The sequence below is a fragment of the Anser cygnoides genome, chromosome 29, assembly GCF_040182565.1.
Source record: "Anser cygnoides isolate HZ-2024a breed goose chromosome 29, Taihu_goose_T2T_genome, whole genome shotgun sequence".
Lineage (NCBI taxonomy): Eukaryota > Metazoa > Chordata > Aves > Anseriformes > Anatidae > Anser > Anser cygnoides.
Genome location: NC_089901.1, coordinates 2,411,968 through 2,432,768, shown reverse-complemented (window position 1 = coordinate 2,432,768; position 20,801 = coordinate 2,411,968). Strand labels below are relative to the sequence as shown.

The window sequence follows — 20,801 nt, the reverse complement described above, 5'->3', positions numbered from 1 at the left end:
GCCCTGCCGGTTGCCGTAGCGGCCGCACCGGGGCCGCTGCCCCCTCCCCCCCCCCTCCCGCCGCCATGGGCTTCCTCAAGCTCATCGAGATCGAGAACTTCAAATCCTACAAGGGCCGCCAGATCATCGGGCCCTTCCGGCGCTTCACCGCCATCATCGGCCCCAACGGCTCCGGTGAGACCCCGCACCGGGCCTGCTCCCCCCCCCCCCAAATCTCCCTCCCCACCGGGCCTCCGCCTTCCCGGCATGCCCCGGGGCTGCCCCTTCCCCCTCGGGCTCCCAGAGTGCTTTGCGCTGCCCCCCGGGGCTTGCCCCCCCCCGGGATGCTTTAACCCCCCCGGCTATCCCAGAATTCCCTGGGGTCCTCCATCCCATAATGCCCCGCGGCTCCCCCATCCCATAATGCCCCCGGGGCTTGGCCAAGGCCTTGGGCCTCCGCTATCCCATAATGCCCCGGGGTTCTGCCATCCCATAATGCCGTGGGATGCCCCCATCCCATAATACTCACCAGTTATGCCAAGGCCTTCAGCCTCCCCTATCCCATAATGCCCTGGGTCTCCGCTATCCCATAATGCCCTGGATGCCCCCATCCCATAATATCCTCCAGTCAGGCCAAGGCCCTGGGCCTTCCTTATCCTATAACGCCCTGGGCCTCCTCCATCCCATAATACTCACCCGTTAGGCCAAGGCCTTCGGCCTCCCCTATCCCATAATGCCCTGGGTTGCCCCATCCCATAATGCTCTGGGTTGCCCCCATCCCCATAATACCCCCCAGTTAGCCCAAGGCCCAGGGCCTCCTCCATCCCATAATGCCCTGCGGCGTGGCCGAGGCCCTGGGCTGCCCCCATCCCATAATACTCGCCAGTCAGTCCAACCCCCCAGCCTCCCCCGTCCCCCAAACTGCCCCCGAGCCTCCCTAACCCCACAAAACCCCCTCAGCCTCCGTTATCCCCCCAAATCCTTTCAGACTCCCCTATCCCCCAAAACCTCCCAAGCCTCCCAAATCCCCTCAGCCTCCCTTATGCCCCCAAATCCCTCTTGGCCTCCCCATCCCCCCAAATCCCTTCAGCCTCCCTTATGCCCCCAACCCCCCGAGCCTCCCCTATCCCCAAATCCCCTCGGCCTCCCCTATACCCCCAAATCTCCTGAGCCTTCCAAATCCTCTCAGCTTCCCCTATCCCCCCAAATCCCCTCGGCCTCCCCTATCCCCAAAATCCCCCTTGGCCTCCCCCTATCCCACAAAATCCCCTCAGCCTCCCCAGCCTCCCAAATCCCTTCAGCCTCCCAAATCCCTTCAGCCTCCCTTATTCCCCAAATCCTCCAAGCCTCCCCTATCCCCCCAAAGCCTCCCAAATCCCCTCAGCCTCCCTTATCCCCCCCCAAATCCCCCTCGGCCTCCCATATCCCCCCAAATCCCTCGAGCCTCCCAAATCCGCTCAGCCTCCCTTATGCCCCCAACCCCCCTCGGCCTCCCCTATCCCACAAAATCCCCTCAGCCTTCCAAATCCCCCTCAGCCTCCCTTATCCCCCCAAATCCTCCCCTCGGCCTCCCATATCCCCCAAATCCGCTCAGCCTCCCTTACGCCCCCAAATCCCTCTTGGCCTCCCCTATCCCCCCAAATCCCCTGAGCCTTCCAAATCCCCTCGGCCTCCCTTATCAGCCTCCCAAATCCCTTCAGCCTCTCCCTATCCCCCCAAATCCCTTGAGCCTCCCAACCCCCCTCGGCCTCCCCTATCCCCAAATCCTCCCTCGGCCTCCCCTATCCCCCAAATCCCCTCAGCCTCCCAAATCCCCTTCAGCCTCCCTTATTCCCCAAATCCTCCAAGCCTCCCCTATCCCCCCGAAGCCTCCCAAATCCCCTCAACCTCCCTTACGCCCCCAATCCCCCTGAGCCTCCCCTATCCCACAAAATCCCCTCAGCCTCCCTTATCCCCCCAAATCCCTCTTGGCCTCCCCTATCCCCCCAAATCCCCTGAGCCTCCCCTTCCAAATCCCTTCGGCCTCCCCTATCCCCCAAATCCCCTCGGCCTCCCCTATCCCCCCAAATCCCCTCGGCCTCCCCTATCCCCCCAAATCCCTCTGGCCTCCCCTATCCCCCAAATCCCCTGAGCCTTCCAAATCCCCTCGGCCTCCCCTATCCCCCAAAATCCCCTCGGCCTCCCCTATCCCCCCAAAATCCCTTGAGCCTCCCAACCCCCCGAGCCTCCCCTATCCCCAAAATCCCCTCGAGCCTCCCCTATCCCACAGAATCCCCTCAGCCTCCCCTATCCCCCCGAATCCCTCGAGCCCCCGAATCCCTCGAGCCCCCCGAATCCCTTCACCCTCCCCTATCCCCCCACCCCCCGAGCCTCCCCCCGTGACCCCAAGGCCCCCCTTAACCCCGAATTGCCCCCCCCCACATTTGCCCCCAGGCAAATCCAACCTGATGGACGCCATCAGCTTCGTGCTGGGCGAGAAGACCTCGAACCTGCGGGTGAAGACCCTGCGGGACCTCATCCACGGCGCGCCCGTGGGCAAGCCGGCCGCCAGCCGCGCCTTCGTCAGCATGGTGTACTCCGAGGAGGGCGCCGAGGACCGCACCTTCGCCCGGGTCATCGTCGGTGGGTCGGGGGGGGGGGCGGGGGGGCGTGGGAGAGACGTGGGGGGCACTGGGGGGATGTGGGGGGCGTGGGAGAGACGTGGGGGGTGCTGGGGTGGGGGTGGGGGGCGTGGGGGGCGCTGGGGGGGTGTGGGGGGGATGTGAGGGGCGTGGGGGGGTGCTGGGGGCGCTGGGGGCGCTGGGGGGGTGTGGGGGGATGTGAGGGGCGTGGGGGGTGCTGGGGGGGATGTGGGGGACATGGGGGGACGTGGGCGGTGCTGGGGGGCGTGTGGGGGCGCTGGGGGGATGTGGGGGGATGTCGGGGGTGCTGGGGGGGGGGGGGGGGGCGTGGGGGGGATGTGGGGGGTGCTGGGGGGGCGTGGGGGGATGTGGAGGGGTGTGGGGGGCGCTGGGAGGGATGTGGGGGGGGACGTGGGGGGATGTGGGGGGGACGTGGGGGGTGCTGGGGGGACGTGGGGACATAGGGGGGATGTGGGGGGTGCTGGGGGGGATGTGGGGGGTGCTGGGGGGGATGTGGGGGGGATGTGGGGGTGCTGGGGGGGATGTGGGGGGTGCTGGGAGGACGGGGAGGATGTGGGGGGTGCTGGGGGGATGTGGGGGGTGCTGGGGGGATGTGGGGGGATGTGGGGGGTGCTGGGGGGTGCTGGGGGATGTGGGGGGTGCTGGGGGGCGTGGGGGGATGTGGGGGGGACGTGGGGGGATGTGGGGGCGCTGGGGGGCGCTGGGGGAGACATGTGGAATGTGGGGGGTGCTGGGAGGGATGTGGGGGGTGCTGGGGGGGGTGTGGGGGGGATGTGGGGGGTGCTGGGAGGACGGGGAGGATGTGGGGGGTGCTGGGGGGCGTGGGGGACATAGGGAATGTGGGGGCGCTGGGGGGGCATGGAGGGGACGTGGGGGGCACTGGGGGGGATGTGGGGTGCTGGGGGGGATGTGGGGGGGGTGTGGGGGGGTGTGGGGGGGGGGGTGTGGGGGGGATGTGGGGGGTGCTGGGGGGATGTGGGGGGCGCTGGGGGGGGACATGGGGGGGTGGGGGAGACATGGGGGATGTGGGGGGCGCTGGGGGGGCACTGGGGGAGACGTGGTGGGTGCTGGGGGGACGTGGGGGGCGCTGGGGGGACATGGGGAGGTGTGAGGGGGATCTGGGGGGTGCTGGGGGGGGACGTGGGAGAGACGTGGGGGTGCTGGGGGATGTGGGGGGCGCTGGGGGGTTGTGGGGGGGATGTGGGGGGCGCTGGGGGGGTGTGGGAGAGACATGTGGAATGTGGGGGGTGCTGGGGGGGCTTGGGGGTGCCGGGGGGGCATGGGGGGTGCTGGGGGGCGTGGGGGGGATGTGGGGGGACGTGGGGGACGTGGGAGAGATCTGTGGGGGGCGCTGGGGGGATGGGGGGGTGTGGGGGGGACGTGGGGGCGCTGGGGGTGGGGGGGACGTGGGGGACATGGGGGTGCTGGGGAGGCGTGGGGGACGCTGGGGGGGACGTGGGGGGCGCTGGGGGGGTATTTTGGGGCGCTGAGCCCCCCGCCCCCGACCCGCCGCGCAGGGAGCTCGTCGGAGTACAAGATCAACAACCGCGTGGTGCAGCTGAGCGAGTACAGCGAGGAGCTGGAGAAGCTGGGGATCCTCATCAAGGCCAGGAACTTCCTCGTCTTCCAGGTGGGGGGCGCTGGGGGGGGCGCTGGGGGGGCATGGGGGGCTTTGGGGGGCGCTGGGGGGGGGCTTGGGGGGCGCTGGGGGGGCTTGGGGGGCGCTGGGGGGGCTTTGGGGGGGCTTTGGGGGCGCTGGGGGGGGCTTTGGGGGCGCTGGGGGGCTTTGGGGGCGCTGGGGGGCTTTGGGGGCGCTGGGGGGGCTTTGGGGGCGCTGGGGGGGCTTTGGGGGGCGCTGGGGGGGCTTTGGGGGGGGGCATGGGGGGCTTTGGGGGGGGCGCGGGGGGGCATGGGGGGCTTTGGGGGCGCGGGGGGCTTTGGGGGGCGCTGGGGGGCTTTGGGGGGCGCTGGGGGGGCTTTGGGGGCGCTGGGGGGGCTTTGGGGGCATGGGGGGGCTTTGGGGGGCTTTGGGGGGCGCTGGGGGGCTTTTGGGGGCTGTGGGGGGGGGGTTTGAGGGGGTGTGGGGGGGGTTGAGGCGGGGAAAGGGGTTTTGGGGGGTCTGGGGGTTTTGGGGGGCTGTGGGGGGGTTGAGGAGGGGTGTAGGGGGGGGTTTGGGGGGTTTTGGGGTGGTTTGAGGTGGGGAAAGGGGGCTCTGAGGCAAGGGAAGGGGGTTTGGGGGGTTTGGGGGGGCGTTGAGGGGGCGTGGGGGGGTTTTGAGGTGGGAAAAAGGAGTTTGGGGGGCACAGGGGGGTTTGGGGTGACAAAAGGGGGTTTTGGTGCGGCACAGGGGTGTTTTGGGGTGGATTTAAGGGGATCGACGGGGACGCGGGGCTATGTTGGTTCCCTTAGGTGGGTTTTAGGGGGCAGCACGCTTTTAGGGTCGAAAACATGAAAAAAAAGAACACGGGGGGGGGACGTGGGATGAAACCCCAAAACCCGACGGGGACTGCGGCTCCCCGGGGGGATTTCGGGGTTGTCCCTGTGGGGCGCGGTGGAAGGGATTTTGGGGTGGCCACACGGGGGGTTTGGGGTGACGGGAGAGGGTTTTAGGGAGTCACAAGGGGGTTTTGGGGTGGGTCTGGGGGGTTTTGGGGTGGGTCTGGGGGGTTTTGGGGTGGGTCTGGGGGGTTTTGGGGTGGGTTTGGGGGGTTTGGGGGTGGGTCTGAGGGGGGTTTGGGGGGGTTTTGGGTGGGTTTGGGGGGTTTGGGGTGGGCTTGGGGGGTTTTGGGGTGGGCTTGGGGGGGTTTTGGGGTGGGCTTGGGGGGTTTTGGGGTGGGTTTAGGGGTTTTGGGGTGGGCTTGGGGGGTTTTGGGGTGGGCTTGGGGGGTTTTGGGGTGGGCTTGGGGGGTTTTGGGGTGGGTTTGGGGGGTTTTGGGGTGGGCTTGGGGGGTTTTGGGGTGGGTTTGGGGGGTTTTGGGGTGGGTTTGGGGGGTTTTGGGTGGGTTTGGGGGTTTTGGGGTGGGTCTGAGGGGGTTTTGGGGGGGTTTTGGGGTGGGCTTGGGGGGGTTTTGGGGTGGGCTTGGGGGGTTTTGGGGTGGGCTTGGGGGGGTTTTGGGGTGGGTTTGGGGGGTTTTGGGGGGTTTTGGGGTGGGTTTGGGGGGGTTTGGGGGTGGGTTTGGGGGGTTTGGGGTGGGTTTGGGGGTTTGGGGGTGGGTTTGGGGGGTTTGGGGGGGTTTTGGGGTGGGTTTGGGGGGGTTTTGGGTGGGTTTGGGGGGTTTTGGGGTGGGTTTGGGGGGTTTTGGGGTGGGCTTGGGGGGGTTTTGGGGTGGGCTTGGGGGGGTTTGGGGGTGGGTTTAAGGGGGTTTGGGGCCGTCCCCATAGGGCGCGGTGGAGTCGATCGCCATGAAGAACCCCAAGGAGCGCACGGCGCTCTTCGAGGAGATCAGCCGCTCGGGGGGAGCTGGCGCAGGAGTACGACAAGCGCAAGAAGGAGATGGTGAAGGCGGAGGAGGACACGCAGTTCAACTACCACCGCAAGAAGAACATCGCCGCCGAGCGCAAGGAGGCCAAGCAGGAGAAGGAGGAGGTCGGGGCCTCGCCGGGGGGCCGACAGCCGGCGAGAGCCGCGGTATCGCGGCCGTCGGGCACGGGAAATCGTGATATCGCGCCCGTCGGGCACGGGAAATCGCGATATCGCGCCCGTCGGGCACGGGGAGTCGCGATAGGAGGACTGTCGGGTGGGGGGAGTCATGATATTGGGTCCCCCACACGGGGGGCAAGCCCCGTATCGCGTCCGTCACGCGGCGATTTTTGAAGTTTTTGGGGTGATTTGGGGGTTTTAGGACTTTTTTTGTAGCTTCTGTTTGTTTGTCTTATACGCGTAGTTTTTTTGTATTTATTTTGTGGGGTTTTGGGGTTTTTGTTTGTGTTTTTTTGTTTGGTTTTTTTTTTTTTGGTTCTTTTTGTGGTGTGGTTTTGTGGGTGCTTTTTTTGGTTTTTGTTCTTTTTGTGGGTGCTTTTTTTGGTTTTTGTTCTTTTTCTGGGTGCTTTTTTGTGGTTTTTGTTCTTTTTGTGGGTGCTTTTTTGTGGTTTTTGTTCTTTTTCTGGGTGCTTTTTTTGTGTTTTTTTTTTTTGCTTGTGTCTTTTATGTCTTTTTTTGTGTTCGTGTTCTCATTGTGCGTTTCCGTGTGGTTTTTTTTGTAATTTCTTGCATATTTTATTTCGTTTGCTGTTTTCTCTGTCTTTTTGGGGTATTTATTTATCTATCCGGTATCTCCTTGCCCCCCCCGCAGGCGGACCGGTACCAGCGGCTGAAGGACGAGGTGGTGCGGGCGCAGGTGCAGCTGCAGCTCTTCAAGCTGTACCACAACGAGGCGGAGATCGAGAAGCTCAACAAGGAGCTGGGGCTGAAGAACCGCGAGATCGACAAGGACAAGAAGCGCATGGACCGCGTGGAGGACGAGCTCAAGGACCGCAAGAAGGAGCTGGGCAAGATGATGCGGGAGCAGCAGCAGATCGAGAAGGAGATCAAGTGAGGCCCCGAAACGGGCCCAGGGACCCCAAAAAGGGCCGAGAGACCCCCAATCCGGCCCCAAACCCTCCTGAAATGGGCTGAGAGACCCCAAAAATGGGCCAAGAGCTCCCCAGTCTGGCCAAAAACGCCGCTGAAATGGGCCGAGAGCCCCCAAAATGGGACAAGAGGCACCCAAAATGGGCTGAGAGCTCCCCAGTCTGGCCCCAAACCCCCCTGAAATGGGCCGAGAGCCCCCCGAAAAGTGTCAGGAGCCCCCAAAACAGGCTGAGAGCCCCTAAAAAGGGCCAAGAGCTCCCCAATGCGGCCCCAAACCCTCCTGAAATGGGCTGGGAGCCCTCAGAAAGGGGCCAAGAGCACCCCAGTCTGGACAAAACTCCCCAGAAATGGGCCGAGAGCCCCCAAAACAGGCTGAGAGACCCCAAAAAGGGCCAAGAGCTCCCCAGTGCGGCCCCAAACCCTCCTGAAATGGGCTGAGAGCTCTCAGAAAGGGGCCAAGAGCTCCCCAGTCTGGCCAAAAACGCCGCTGAAATGGGCCGAGAGCCCCCAAAATGGGACAAGAGGCACCCAAAATGGGCCGAGAGCTCCCCAGTCTGGCCCCAAACCCCCCTGAAACGGGCCGAGAGCCCCCAAAACGTCCTCACCCCTAGAAACAGGCCGAGAGCCCCCCAAAACGGGCCGCGAGCTCCCTGATCTAGCCCGGAACCGGGCCAGGAGCCCCAAAACGGTCCGAGACCCTTCCCCGCGACGCCCTCGCCCCGTCCCCGCAGGGAGAAGGACTCGGAGCTGAACCAGAAGCGGCCGCAGTACATCAAGGCGAAGGAGAACACCTCGCACAAGATCAAGAAGCTGGAGGCGGCCAAGAAGTCGCTGCAGAACGCCCAGAAGCAGTACAAGAAGCGCAAGGGCGACATGGACGAGCTGGAGAAGGAGATGCTCTCGGTGGAGAAAGCCCGGCAGGAGTTCGAGGAGCGCATGGAGGAGGAGAGCCAGAGCCAGGGCCGCGACCTGACGCTGGAGGAGAACCAGGTAGGGCTCGTCCTGGGGCTCCCCGAAATTGTGGGGACCGCCCCTCACCCGGTTTGGTGGCCCTGCAGGTGAAGAAGTACCACCGGCTGAAGGAGGAGGCCAGCAAGCGAGCCGCCACGCTGGCCCAGGAGCTGGAGAAATTCAACCGGGACCAAAAAAGCCGACCAGGATCGGCTGGATTTGGAGGAGAGGAAGAAGGTGGAGACCGAGGTGAGGCTTCGGGGGGCGCCCCCACCCCGTTAAAGCCCCTCTAGGGCTCCGGCTGCCCCCTCAGCCCCTTTTTGTCCCCCTTGATCCAGGCCAAGATCAAGCAGAAGCTGCGGGAGATCGAGGAGAACCAGAAGCGCATCGAGAAGCTGGAGGAGTACATCGCCACCAGCAAGTGAGGCGCTGGCCCCGAGATGTCCCCAGGGCAGACCCCGAGGTGGCCCCCGTCCTAGTGGCCCCGTTCCCGGGGCCCTAACGATGTCCCCGAGGCGTTTTTGTCCCCACGTCCTTGTCCCCATGCCCTTGGGGCAGGGCTCCAGGTGTCCCACGTCCCCGTGCCCCCGTTGGCAGTCCCCAAAGCGTTCCCCATCCCCACAACCCCATCTCCATAACGCCAAACCCTTCCCCACCCCATCCCCGCGGCCCCCAAAGCCTTCCCCATCCCCATTTCCATAACCCCAGAGCCCTCCCCTTCCTCACGGCCCCATCCCCGTAACCCCAAACCCTTCCCGGCCCCATCTCCGTAACCCCAAACCCTTCCCCACGCCCCCAACGCTTTCCCCGTCCCCACAGCCCTATTTCCACGACCCCAAACCCTTCCCCGTCCCCATTTCCGCATAACCCCAAACCCTTCCCCGTCCCCATTTCCATAACCCCAAAGCCTTCCTCTTCCTCACAGCCCCATCCCCACGGCCCCCAAACCCTTCCCCACCCCATCCCCACGGCCCTCAAACCCTTCCCCATCCCCATTTCCATAACCCCAAAGCCTTCCTCTTCCTCACAGCCCCATTTCCATAACCCCAAAGCCCTCCCCATCCCCACAGCCCCATCTCCATAACCCCAAACCCTTCCCCGCCCCACCTCCATAACCCCAAAGCCTTTCCCATCCCCATGTCCCCACACCCCCAACGCTTTCCCCGTCCCCACAGCCCCATTTCCACGACCCCAAACCCTTCCCCGTCCCCATTTCCGCAACCCCAAAGCCTTCCCCACCCCCGTGCCCGCATCCCATCTCCCTCAACACCTCGCTGCCCCCCCCCAGGCAGTCCCTGGAGGAGCAGAAGCGGCTGGAGGGCGAGCTGACGGAGGAGGTGGAGCTGGCCAAGCGCCGCATCGACGAGATCAACAAGGAGCTCAACCAGGTGATGGAGCAGCTCGGGGACGCCCGCATCGACCGCCAGGAGAGCAGCCGGCAGCAGCGCAAGGCCGAGATCATGGACAGCATCAAGCGCCTCTACCCCGGCTCCGTGGTGGGCACCCCCGCTTGCTCACACCCCCCCAAGACGCCCTGAGCCCCTCGAAGGCACCCTGATCGGCCCTCAAGGCACCCTGAGCCCCCCCCCAAGACCACCCTGATTTCCTCCAAGACACCCTGAGCCCCCCAAGGCATCCTGACTGCCCCCAAGCCCCCCCCCAAGACATTCTGACGCCCACCCCAAGGCACCCTGAGCCCCTCGAAGGCACCCTGAGCCCCCCCAAACATTCTGACGCCCACCCCCAAAACTACCTAACCCTTTCCAAGACTACCCTGACCCCCCCCCCCCCCCAAAAAAAAACCCACTCTGACACATCCGCAAGACCACCCGGAGCCCCCACAAGGCACCCTAGGCCCCCCAAGGCATTCTGAGGCTCACCCCAAAACACCCCCCGATCCCACCCCAGACCACCCTGAGAACCCCAACACGTTCTGACGCTCCCCCCAAGACCGCTCTGCTCCCCCCAGACACCCTGAGTCTCCCCAAGACCGCCCTAAGCCCCCCAAGACATTCTGATGCCCACCCCAAGACACCCCGACTCCTTCCAGTCCCCCCCCCGAGCCCCCCGACCCTTCCCAAGTCCCCCCGAAACCAACCCCCGCCTCCAAGACTCCCCTGACCCCCCTCCAAGACTCCCCCAGGCCCCTCTGACCCACCTCCAAGACGCTCCTGACGCCCCCCAAGCCCCCTCCAACCCCCCCAAGCCCCCTCCAACCCCCCCAAGCCCCCTCCAACCCCCCCAAGCCCCCTCCAACCCCCCCAAGCCCCCTCCAACCCCCCCAAGCCCCCTCCAACCTCCCCCAAGCCCCCTCCAACCTCCCCCAAGCCCCCTCCAACCTCCCCCAAGCCCCCTCCAACCTCCCCCAAGCCCCCTCCAACCCCCCCAAGCCCCCTCCAACCTCCCCCAAGCCCCCTCCAACCTCCCCCAAGCCCCCTCCAACCTCCCCCAAGCCCCCTCCAACCTCCCCCAAGCCCCCTCCAACCTCCCCCAAGCCCCCTCCAACCTCCCCCAAGCCCCCTCCAACCTCCCCCAAGCCCCCTCCAACCTCCCCCAAGCCCCCTCCAACCTCCCCCAAGCCCCCTCCAACCTCCCCCAAGCCCCCTCCAACCTCCCCCAAGCCCCCTCCAACCTCCCCCAAGCCCCCTCCAACCTCCCCCAAGCCCCCTCCAACCTCCCCCAAGCCCCTCCAACCTCCCCCAAGCCCCCTCCAACCTCCCCCAAGCCCCCTCCAACCTCCCCCAAGCCCCCTCCAACCTCCCCCAAGCCCCCTCCAACCTCCCCCAAGCCCCCTCCAACCTCCCCCAAGCCCCCTCCAACCTCCCCCAAGCCCCCTCCAACCTCCCCCAAGCCCCCTCCAACCTCCCCCAAGCCCCCTCCAACCTCCCCCAAGCCCCCTCCAACCTCCCCCAAGCCCCCTCCAACCTCCCCCAAGCCCCCTCCAACCTCCCCCAAGCCCCCTCCAACCTCCCCCAAGCCCCCTCCAACCTCCCCCAAGCCCCCTCCAACCTCCCCCAAGCCCCCTCCAACCTCCCCCAAGCCCCCTCCAACCTCCCCCAAGCCCCCTCCAACCTCCCCCAAGCCCCCTCCAACCTCCCCCAAGCCCCCTCCAACCTCCCCCAAGCCCCCTCCAACCTCCCCCAAGCCCCCTCCAACCTCCCCCAAGCCCCCTCCAACCTCCCCCAAGCCCCCTCCAACCTCCCCCAAGCCCCCTCCAACCTCCCCCAAGCCCCCTCCAACCTCCCCCCAAGCCCCCCCAATGCCCCCCCAAACCCCCCTCTCACCCCCCCCTCTCTTTTACCCCCCTCCCGCAGTACGGCCGCCTCATCGACCTGTGCCAGCCGACGCAGAAGAAGTACCAGATCGCCGTCACCAAGGTGCTGGGCAAGAACATGGACGCCATCATCGTGGACTCGGAGAAGACGGGGCGCGACTGCATCCAGTACATCAAGGAGCAGCGGGGGGAGCCCGAGACCTTCCTGCCCCTCGATTACCTGGAGGTGGGGACCCCCCGAGCCCCCCCCTAAAGGATTTGGGTGTGGGGGCTGCGGGACCGAGGTTCTTTTTGGGGTTCTTTTTTTGTTTCTGTGGAATTTGCGTTTTTTTGGTGGGTTCTGTTGGACCCCAAGGGGTCCTACTGGGGCTGTTGGGGTTTGGGGGGTTCTCTTGGACCCCTCGGGGGTGTTGGGGTTTGGGGGACCCTGTCGGACCCAAGGGGTCCTCTTGGGGCTGTTGGGGTTTGGGGGGTTCTCTTGGACCCCTCGGGGGTGTAGGGGTTTGGGGGGCCCTGTTGGACCCCTCCAGGGTGTTGGGGTTTGGGGGGGTTGCTGTTGGATCCCTTGGGGTCCTCTTTGGGGTGTTGGGGTTTGGGGGGACCCTGTTGGGCCCCTTGGGACTCGGGGTCCTTTATGGGGTTTTGGGGGCCCCCTTTAACCCTTTGCAGCTCATGGTTCTCCATGGGGTTTTGGGGGTCCCCGTTTAACCCCTTGATGCCCAGTGTCCTCTCTGGGCTTTTGGGGTCCCTATTGAACCCCTCAATGCTCAGAGCCCTCTCTGACCTTTTGGGGGTCCCCATTGAACACCTTGTGTCCCACAACCCTCCCCAGCCATTTCGGGGGGTTGCATTAAACAACTCGATGCTCAGCTCCCCCCCTGTTGTTTTTTTTTGGGGGGGGTGGGGGCGAACCCCAGGTCTTTGGGGCTGGGGGACGGTCCCGTTGAACCCCAGATTTTTGGGGGCTCACCGCTGACGCCCCCGCCGGGCACAGGTCGAAGCCGACGGACGAGAAGCTGCGGGAGCTGAAGGCGAAGCTGGTGATCGACGTGATCCGCTACGAGCCCCCACATCAAAAAAGCCCTGCAGTACGCCTGCGGCAACGCGCTGGTCTGCGACAACGTGGAGGACGCCCGGCGCATCGCCTTCGGGGGACACCAGCGCCACAAGGTCCCCGTCACCCCATAAATTTTTTCTGGGGGAAACCCCGGCGATCCCGTCTGTTCGAGCCTCCTGCTTCCGTTGCAGACGGTGGCGTTGGACGGGACCCTCTTCCAAAAATCGGGGGTGATCTCGGGGGCGCCAGCGACCTGAAGGCCAAAGCCCGGCGGTGGGACGAGAAGGCGGTGGACAAGCTGAAGGAGAAGAAGGAGAGGCTGACGGAGGAGCTGAAGGTTGGAACGGGTCCTGTCCACCCCCAAAAGATCGATTTTTGGGCCAAAAATTCACTACTTCGGGGTATTATCATGACATTGTCGCTCCCCAACGCATCCAACCCCCCCATGAGCCCTTATATCAGCATCATGGTGGATGTCAGCGCTGTGGGCTGCTCTCCCCTGCCCCAAAATTATAGTTTTTTTTCCCATTTTCACACACTCCATAGACCCCAAAACTTCTCCCAGTTGAACGTTTTGGGGCTCCGTCCCCCTCCCTTCACGCGTTTGAGGCTGAACCCCAAAATGGGACGTTACGGGGCCGCGCAGCCCCCAAACCAAGCACAGCCCCTCTCCGTGGGTCTTGTGGGTCTGGGGGGGGCCCAGATGGGTCATTGCCTCCCCCGGGACCCCCCTCACCCCCTTTTTCCTCCCCCTCCTCCAGGAGCAGATGAAGGCGAAGAGGAAGGAGGCCGAGCTGCGGCAGGTCCAATCCCAAGCCCACGGCCTCCAGATGAGGCTCAAGTACTCGCAGAGTGACCTGGAGCAGACCAAGACGCGCCACCTCGCCCTCAACCTCCAGGTAACCCCCTTTTGGGGCCGATTACGCCGTTTTGGGGACGTTCCACAAGCCATGTGCGTGTCTTGGGGCTTCGCAACCGCTCAAAACGTCTCTTTTTGGTGATTTTGAGGGGATTTGCGGAGGCCATACGCTTTCCCCACGGGCTTTATGGGGTTTATATGGTCGCAGGGGGTGTTTTGGGGTTCTCTGACCCCTGTTTTTGTCCCCGCTGCTGTAGGAGAAGTCAAAACTGGAGAGCGAATTGGCCAATTTTGGGCCGCGCATCAACGACATCAAGAGGATCATCCAGGGCCGGGAGCGGGAGATGAAGGACCTGAAGGAGAAGATGAACCAGGTTGGGTTGTGGGGCTTTCGGGGTCCCCGGGGGCTGGAGGCATCGTAGGGCTGACGACGTGTCCCCCCTGCCTCCCCAAAGGTGGAGGACGAGGTGTTTGAGGAGTTCTGCCGCGAAATCGGGGTGAGGAACATCCGCGAGTTCGAGGAGGAGAAGGTCAAGAGGCAGAACGAGATCGCCAAGAAGAGGTTGGCGGACCCTCAGCTCAAGGGGGCTACGGGGCAGCCCCCAGCCCCCCCTTTTAACGCGTCGAGGACCCCCCCAGGCTGGAATTCGAGAACCAGAAGACGCGCCTGGGCATCCAGCTGGACTTCGAGCGCAACCAGCTGCGGGAGGACCAGGAGAAGGTGCTGATGTGGGAGCAAGGCGTGCGCAAGGACGAGGCCGAGATCGAGAAGCTGAAGAAGGTGGGTGGTTTTTTTTGGGGGGGGGGGCTTCTTCCACCAAATTTGGGTTTTTTCGACCCAAATTTTGGGGGGGGAATCCGGGCTGACGGTGGCGCCGGCAGGAGGAGCAGCGGCACATGAAGATCATCGACGAGACGATGGCGCAGCTGCAGGACCTCAAGAACCAGCACTTGGCCAAGAAGTCCGAGGTCAACGACAAGAACCACGAGATGGACGAGATCCGCAAGAAGCTGGGCGGGGCCAACAAGTGAGGGGCGGGGCCAACGGGGGCGTGGTGGGAAGGGGAATCGAGGCGGGGGGCGGGGCCGGAGCCCCTCCCCACACCCCCCCCGTCGTCCCCCACCCCCAGGGAGATGACGCACCTGCAGAAGGAGGTGGACGGCCATCGAGACGAAGCTGGAGCAGAAGCGCAGCGACCGCCACAACCTGCTGCAGGCCTGCAAGATGCAGGACATCAAGCTGCCCCTCTCCAAGGGCACCATGGACGACATCAGCCAGGAGGAGGTGGGGCCGGGGGGAGGGCGCGCACCGGGACGGGGGAGACCCCCTCCTGACCCCCCCTCTTTTTCCTCGTTTCCCCCCAAAAAGGGCGGCGCGGCCGGGGAGGAGCCGGTGAGCAGCTCGCAGCGCACCTCCAGCCTCTACGCCCGCGAGGCCCTGATCGAGATCGACTACAGCGACCTGCCCGAGGAGCTCAAGGTGCGCCGGCCCTTTAAGGGAGGCCCCGCCCACTTCCTATAGGCCCCTCCCACCCCTTTATGCCCCTCCCACCTCCCTTTAGGCCCCTCCCCATTCGTTGTGGCCCCTCCCCTTTTCTTATTGGCCTTCCCACCACCTTTAGGGCTTTATTTCCTCTAGCCCCTCCCCCTCCTCTAGCCCCTCCCACTCCCTGTAGGCCCCGCCCCCTTTTGCTTATCCCCGCCCCCTAACATTAGCCCCGCCCCCTCATTAGCATACCAAGCCCCACCCCCTGGACTCACCGCCCATGAGCCAACCTCCCCCACGGGAGGCTGAGTGGGTGTGGCTTGTCGATGGCCACGCCCCTCGCGCTTCGGGCCACGCCCCTCGCGCTTCGGGCCACGCCCCTCGCGCTTCGGGCCACGCCCCTCGCGCTTCGGGCCACGCCCCTCGCGCTTCGGGCCACGCCCCTCGCGCTTCGGGCCACGCCCCTCGCGCTTCGGGCCACGCCCCTCGCGCTTCGGGCCACGCCCCTCGCGCTTCGGGCCACGCCCCTCGCGCTTCGGGCCACGCCCCTCGCGCTTCGGGCCACGCCCCTCGCGCTTCGGGCCACGCCCCTCGCGCTTCGGGCCACGCCCCCCGCGCCGGGCCACGCCCCTCGCGCTTCGGGCCACGCCCCTCGCGCCGGGCCACGCCCCTCGCGCTTCGGGCCACGCCCCTCGCGCTTCGGGCCACGCCCCTCGCGCTTCGGGCCACGCCCCTCGCGCTTCGGGCCCACGCCCCTCGCGCTTCGGGCCACGCCCCTCGCGCTTCGGGCCACGCCCCTCGCGCCGGGCCACGCCCCTCGCGCTTCGGGCCACGCCCCTCGCGCCGGGCCACGCCCCTCGCGCTTCGGGCCACGCCCCTCGCGCTTCGGGCCACGCCCCTCGCGCTTCGGGCCACGCCCCTCGCGCTTCGGGCCACGCCCCTCGCGCTTCGGGCCACGCCCCTCGCGCTCGGGCCACGCCCCTCGCGCTTCGGGCCACGCCCCTCGCGCTTCGGGCCACGCCCCTCGCGCTTCGGGCCACGCCCCTCGCGCTTCGGGCCACGCCCCTCGCGCTTCGGGCCACGCCCCTCGCGCTTCGGGCCACGCCCCTCGCGCCCGGGCCACGCCCCTCGCGCCGGGCCACGCCCCTCGCGCTTCGGGCCACGCCCCTCGCGCTTCCGGGCCACGCCCCTCGCGCTTCGGGCCACGCCCCTCGCGCTTCGGGCCACGCCCCTCGCGCTTCGGGCCACGCCCCTCGCGCTTCGGGCCACGCCCCTCGCGCTTCGGGCCACGCCCCTCGCGCTTCGGGCCACGCCCCTCGCGCTTCGGGCCACGCCCCCCGCCCCATAAGCTCCGCCCACCAGGCCACCGCCCTGCAGCGGGTCCTGCCCCATCCGTGCCCCGGGGAAGCCCCACCCCTCGAGGTGCCACGCCCCTCGAGGCCACGCCCCGGTGCCACGCCCCTCGAGGCCACGCCCCCCGACCCGGCCCCGCCCCCAGGACGCGCAGGCGGAGGAGGAGATCCGCCAGGAGATGAACCAGCTGCAGCAGCGGCTGACGGAGCAGCAGAGCGTCCTGCAGCGCATCGCCGCCCCCAACATGAAGGCCATGGAGAAGCTGGAGAGCGTCCGCGACAAGTTCCAGGAGACCTCCGACGGTGGGGACAAGTTGGGGGCGCGCGGGGGGGGGGGGGGGGACACGGGGGGCACGGGGAAGTCGCGGGTGTGAGGGGCAAAGAGGGGTGGGGATGGGGTCGAGGTGAGGATGCAAGGGGACGCCAAGGGGGTATGGGGGTGTTGGGGATGTGGGGACGCTTGGGGACACCAAGGGGCTAGGGGGGTGTTTGGGGACATGGGGACACCAAGGAGCTACGAGGAAGTTTGGGGACACCAAGGGGATACGAGGAAGTTTGGGGACGTGGGGACACCAAGGGGAAATGGGGATGTTTCGGGACGTGGGGACACCAAGGGGATATGGGGGTGCTGGGGGACGTGGGGACACCAAGGGGATATGGGGGTGCTGGGGGACGTGGGGACACTGAAGGACTTGGGGTCACCAAGGAGATACGGGGATGTTTGGGGACATGGGGACACCGAGGGGATATAAGGATATGGGGACACCGAGGAGATACGGGGATGTACGGGGGCGGGGGACACTGGGGGACATGGGGACACCGAGGGGATACGGGGATGTATGGGGACATGGGGACACCGGGGGACATGGGGACCCCAAGGAGATGGGGGGACACGGAGGGACGTGGGGATGCTGGGGGATGTGAGGACCAAGGAGTTCGGGGAACGTTTGGGGACATAAAGGGACCCCAAGGAGACACGGAGACGCCTGGCGGGGGGGACACGAGGACCGAGGAGTTTGGGGGACGTCTGGGGACCCAGGGGGGGCCGTGGGGCCACCGAGGCGGTGACGCGGGGGTGCCGGGGCGCCCCGCAGAGTTCGAGGCGGCGCGCAAGCGGGCCAAGAAGGCGAAGCAGGCCTTCGAGCAGATGAAGAAGGAGCGCTTCGACCGCTTCAACGCCTGCTTCGAGTCCGTCGCCACCAACATCGACGAGATCTACAAGGCCCTGTCCCGCAACAGCAGCGCCCAGGTACCTCCTCTGGGGCCTCGCACGCCCGCCCCGGCCTCGCACGGGGCCTTGCACACTCGTCCTGGCCTCGCACGCCTGCCCCGGCCTCGCACGGGGCCTTGCACACTCGTCCTGGCCTCGCACGCCCACCCCGGCCTCGCACGCCCGCCCCGGCCCCCTCGGTCCCCACCCCGGCTTCCCCCCAGGTCCTGCGTGGCCCCGGGCTCGGGGCTGGTTTTAGGGTCCCCCGGGGCTGCCTTTGGGGGTCCCCAACCTCCCCAAGGCACCACGGGGGTGGCCCTGACCCCCCCCCCCCCCCTCCCCACCCCCGCCGTGCTCCTGGGGGCGATTTCGGGGTCCCCCGGCTCGATTTCGGCGTCCCCGGCTCGCTTCCTGGCCGTTTTTGGGGGGAGTTCCGGGCGTTCCGGGCCCGTTTCCCAACGGGCGCCGCCCTTGCGCGGTCCCCGACGTCCCCGACGTCCCCAGCGATGTCCCCCCCGCCCCCCCGCCCCCCAGGCTTTCCTGGGCCCCGAGAACCCCGAGGAGCCCTACCTGGACGGCATCAACTACAACTGCGTGGCCCCGGGCAAGCGCTTCCGCCCCCATGGACAACCTCTCGGGGGCGAGAAGACGGTGGCCGCCCTCGCCCTCCTCTTCGCCATCCACAGGTGGGACGGGTAGCGGGGTGCCGCCCCCCCCCTTTAATTTGGGGTCCCCCCGTGTTGTTTCTCACCCCCTTTTTTGTTTTTTTACGTCCCCCCCCCCCCAGCTATAAGCCGGCCCCGTTTTTCGTGCTGGACGAGATCGACGCCGCGCTGGACAACACCAACATCGGGAAGGTGGGGTTTGGGGTTTTTTTTTTTGGGGGGGGTGTCTCACTTTTTGGGGGGTTCACGGGGATTTTTGGGGGGCGCAGGGCTTCGGGGGGCCCTCCGGTGTTTTTTTTTTTGGGGGGGGGGGGGGGGGCCTGGTCGGGGCTCTCGCTGCCCCCACGTGGTTTGGGGGGGCCGCGGGGGTCTCGGATCGGGGTCACGGGAGGCTGGGGGCGCTGAGCTCCCCCGGGGTCACCGGGAGGTCAGGGGGTCACCGGGAGGTCAGGGGGTCACAGGGAGGTCAGGGGCGTGGAGCGAGTTTCGAGGCCCCCCCCCCCGGGGTCACCGGGAGTTCACGGGGTCACAGGGGGTCGGGGCGGTTTTGGGGTCCCCGGGGCTGGTTTTGGGGTCCCCAGGGCTGGTTTTGGGGATCCCCCAACCACCACCAGGCACCGGGGGGGGGGGGGGGGTCCCGGCCACCCCCCTCCCTGTGGGGTTCCTGGAGGCAGTTTTGGGGTCCCTGGGTCGATTTCTGGCCGGTTTCGGGGTTGTTCTGGGCGCCCTGGGGGGTTTTGGGGGGCTCTGGGGCAATTTTGGGGGGCCCTTGGTCCGTCCATGAAGATTATGGGAGCACTTTTGGGGTCCCCGGGTCCATATTTGTGCCCAGGAGCGGGGAGGGGGGGGGCCAGGTGTGGTTTTGGGGCCCCGGAGTCCATTTTTGGGGTCCCCGGGGGTGCTCCGGGCTCTCCCTACGTCTATTTTGGGGGCTGGGCTTGGGGTCGTAGGGTGCGTTTTTGGGTGTTTCATGGTGTCCCGTTCACTTTTGGGGTCTCCAGCTTCATTTTTGGGGTACCCCCTAAATTTTTGGGGTACCCCCTAAATTTTTGGGGGGTCCCTGCCTTCATTTTGGGGGTCCCTGCCTTCATTTTGGGGGTCCCTGCCTTCGCTTCCAGCATCCCCCCCGTCCCTCGGAGCCAACTCGGGCTCCCTACCCCCGCGCTTTTCCCCCCTCTTTTTGGGGTGCCGGGGGGGGGGGGGGAACAGGGGGGTCCCCACCCCATTTTGGGGGGTCCCCACCCCATTTTGGGGGGTCCCCGTCCCCATTTTGGGGGTCCCTGCAGGTGGCCAACTACATCAAGGAGCAGTCGGCCGCCAACTTCCAGGCCATCGTCATCTCCCTCAAGGAGGAATTTTACACCAAGGCCCAGAGCCTCATCGGCGTCTACCCCGAGGTGGGCACGACTTCCCCCCGGGGGGGGGCAAAAAACTACCCCCGGGGGGCAAAATGGCTCCTGGGGGTAAAGAGCTTCGGGGGGGTAAAACGGTCGCGAGGAGGGGTAAAAGAGCGGGGTTTGGGGGTAAAAGGGCTTCTGGGATGAGTGGAAATAGCCCGGGGTGGGGGGGGGAAGGGGGTAAATGGCCCCCCCGTGGGGTAAATGGCCCCCCCGTGGGGTAAATGACCCCCCATGGGGTAAATGACCCTATAAACAGTGGGTAAATGCCCCCTTATGGGGTAAATGACCCCCCCATGGGGTAAATGACCCTATAAACAGTGGGTAAATGCCCCCTTATGGGGTAAATGACCCCCCCCCCATGGGGTAAATTCCCCCTTATGGGGTAAATGACCCCCCCATGGGGTAAATGACCCTATAAACAGTGGGTAAATGACCCCCCCGGGGGTAAATGCCCCCCCCCGGGAGTTAATCCTCCCCCCTTCCACATTGTAAATGCCCCTGCGGGGCGGGGTAAAATGATTTTGGGGGTGGGGGGGGGGTGTAAATAATTGGGGGGGGGGGGAGGGAAATAAAGAGGGGAAAGCAGCTCTCGGGGGGGGGATCTTACGGGGGTGAAGGGGAAATACCCCGGGGGGGGAAAGGGAATGACCCCGGGGGGGGCAGAAAATGACCGGGGGGGGGGGGGCAGATGGCGGGGATTTACCCCCCCCTCCATGTGCCCCCCCCAGCAAGGCGACTGCGTCATCAGCAAGGTGCTGACCTTCGACCTCACCAAGTACCCCGACGCCAACCCCAACCCTAACGAGCAGTGACCCCCCCTTTGGGGGGGCTTTGGGGACCCCCCCTTATCAAGGAGACCCCCCCCCTTATCAAGGACCCCCCCTTATCAAGGCTGCCCCCCCCCCCCACCTGTCGTAGAATCATGCTCTCGCTTTTAATCGCCCTCCCCATACGTCGCCCCCCCCCCCCCCGCATTCTATATGTGCCCCCCCCGATTCTATATGTGCCCCCCATTCTATATGTGCCCCCCCCCCCATACGTGGGGCCCCTTTTTTATGTCGTTTCCGTGGATTTTAGTGATGAAATAATAAAGGATTTTGATTCCCCCCCCCCAACAGTTCTTTTGTGTATGAATAAAGGGGGGCTGTGGACTTCAGGGGCCCCCCCGAGCTCTATAGGGGCTATAGGGACCCCTGTGGGGCTGTGTGACCCCCCCAGTCCTATATGGCTCCCTATAGGCGAGCCCTGGAGCTCCGTGGTGCCCCCTGGGGCTGTATGGGGGCTGTCAGGACCTTGGGGCTATAGGGGGGGCTACAAGAGGGCTGTATGGGGGCTATAGGGGCCCCCGGGGCTATA

General features: G+C 66.1%; 1 protein-coding gene across 1 annotated transcript; it reads left to right on the top strand.

Moving 5' to 3' along the window:
- The first annotated feature begins 21 nt into the window (after nt 1-21).
- Nucleotides 22-20,309, top strand: SMC1A (structural maintenance of chromosomes 1A). Its single transcript, XM_066984834.1, is given in 30 exon segments — nt 22-174; nt 2,413-2,601; nt 4,139-4,251; nt 6,003-6,074; nt 6,076-6,207; nt 6,914-7,152; nt 7,923-8,181; nt 8,250-8,336; nt 8,338-8,391; nt 8,481-8,563; nt 9,431-9,638; nt 11,457-11,644; nt 12,414-12,488; nt 12,490-12,586; nt 12,665-12,707; nt 12,710-12,810; nt 13,235-13,372; nt 13,590-13,706; nt 13,788-13,894; nt 13,972-14,113; nt 14,215-14,360; nt 14,463-14,490; nt 14,492-14,617; nt 14,702-14,812; nt 16,317-16,473; nt 17,265-17,419; nt 17,915-18,066; nt 18,168-18,237; nt 19,332-19,442; nt 20,174-20,309. Coding segments are annotated over 30 exon segments (3,693 nt in total). The 5' UTR covers nt 22-65; the 3' UTR covers nt 20,258-20,309.
- The last annotated feature ends 492 nt before the right edge of the window (nt 20,310-20,801 follow it).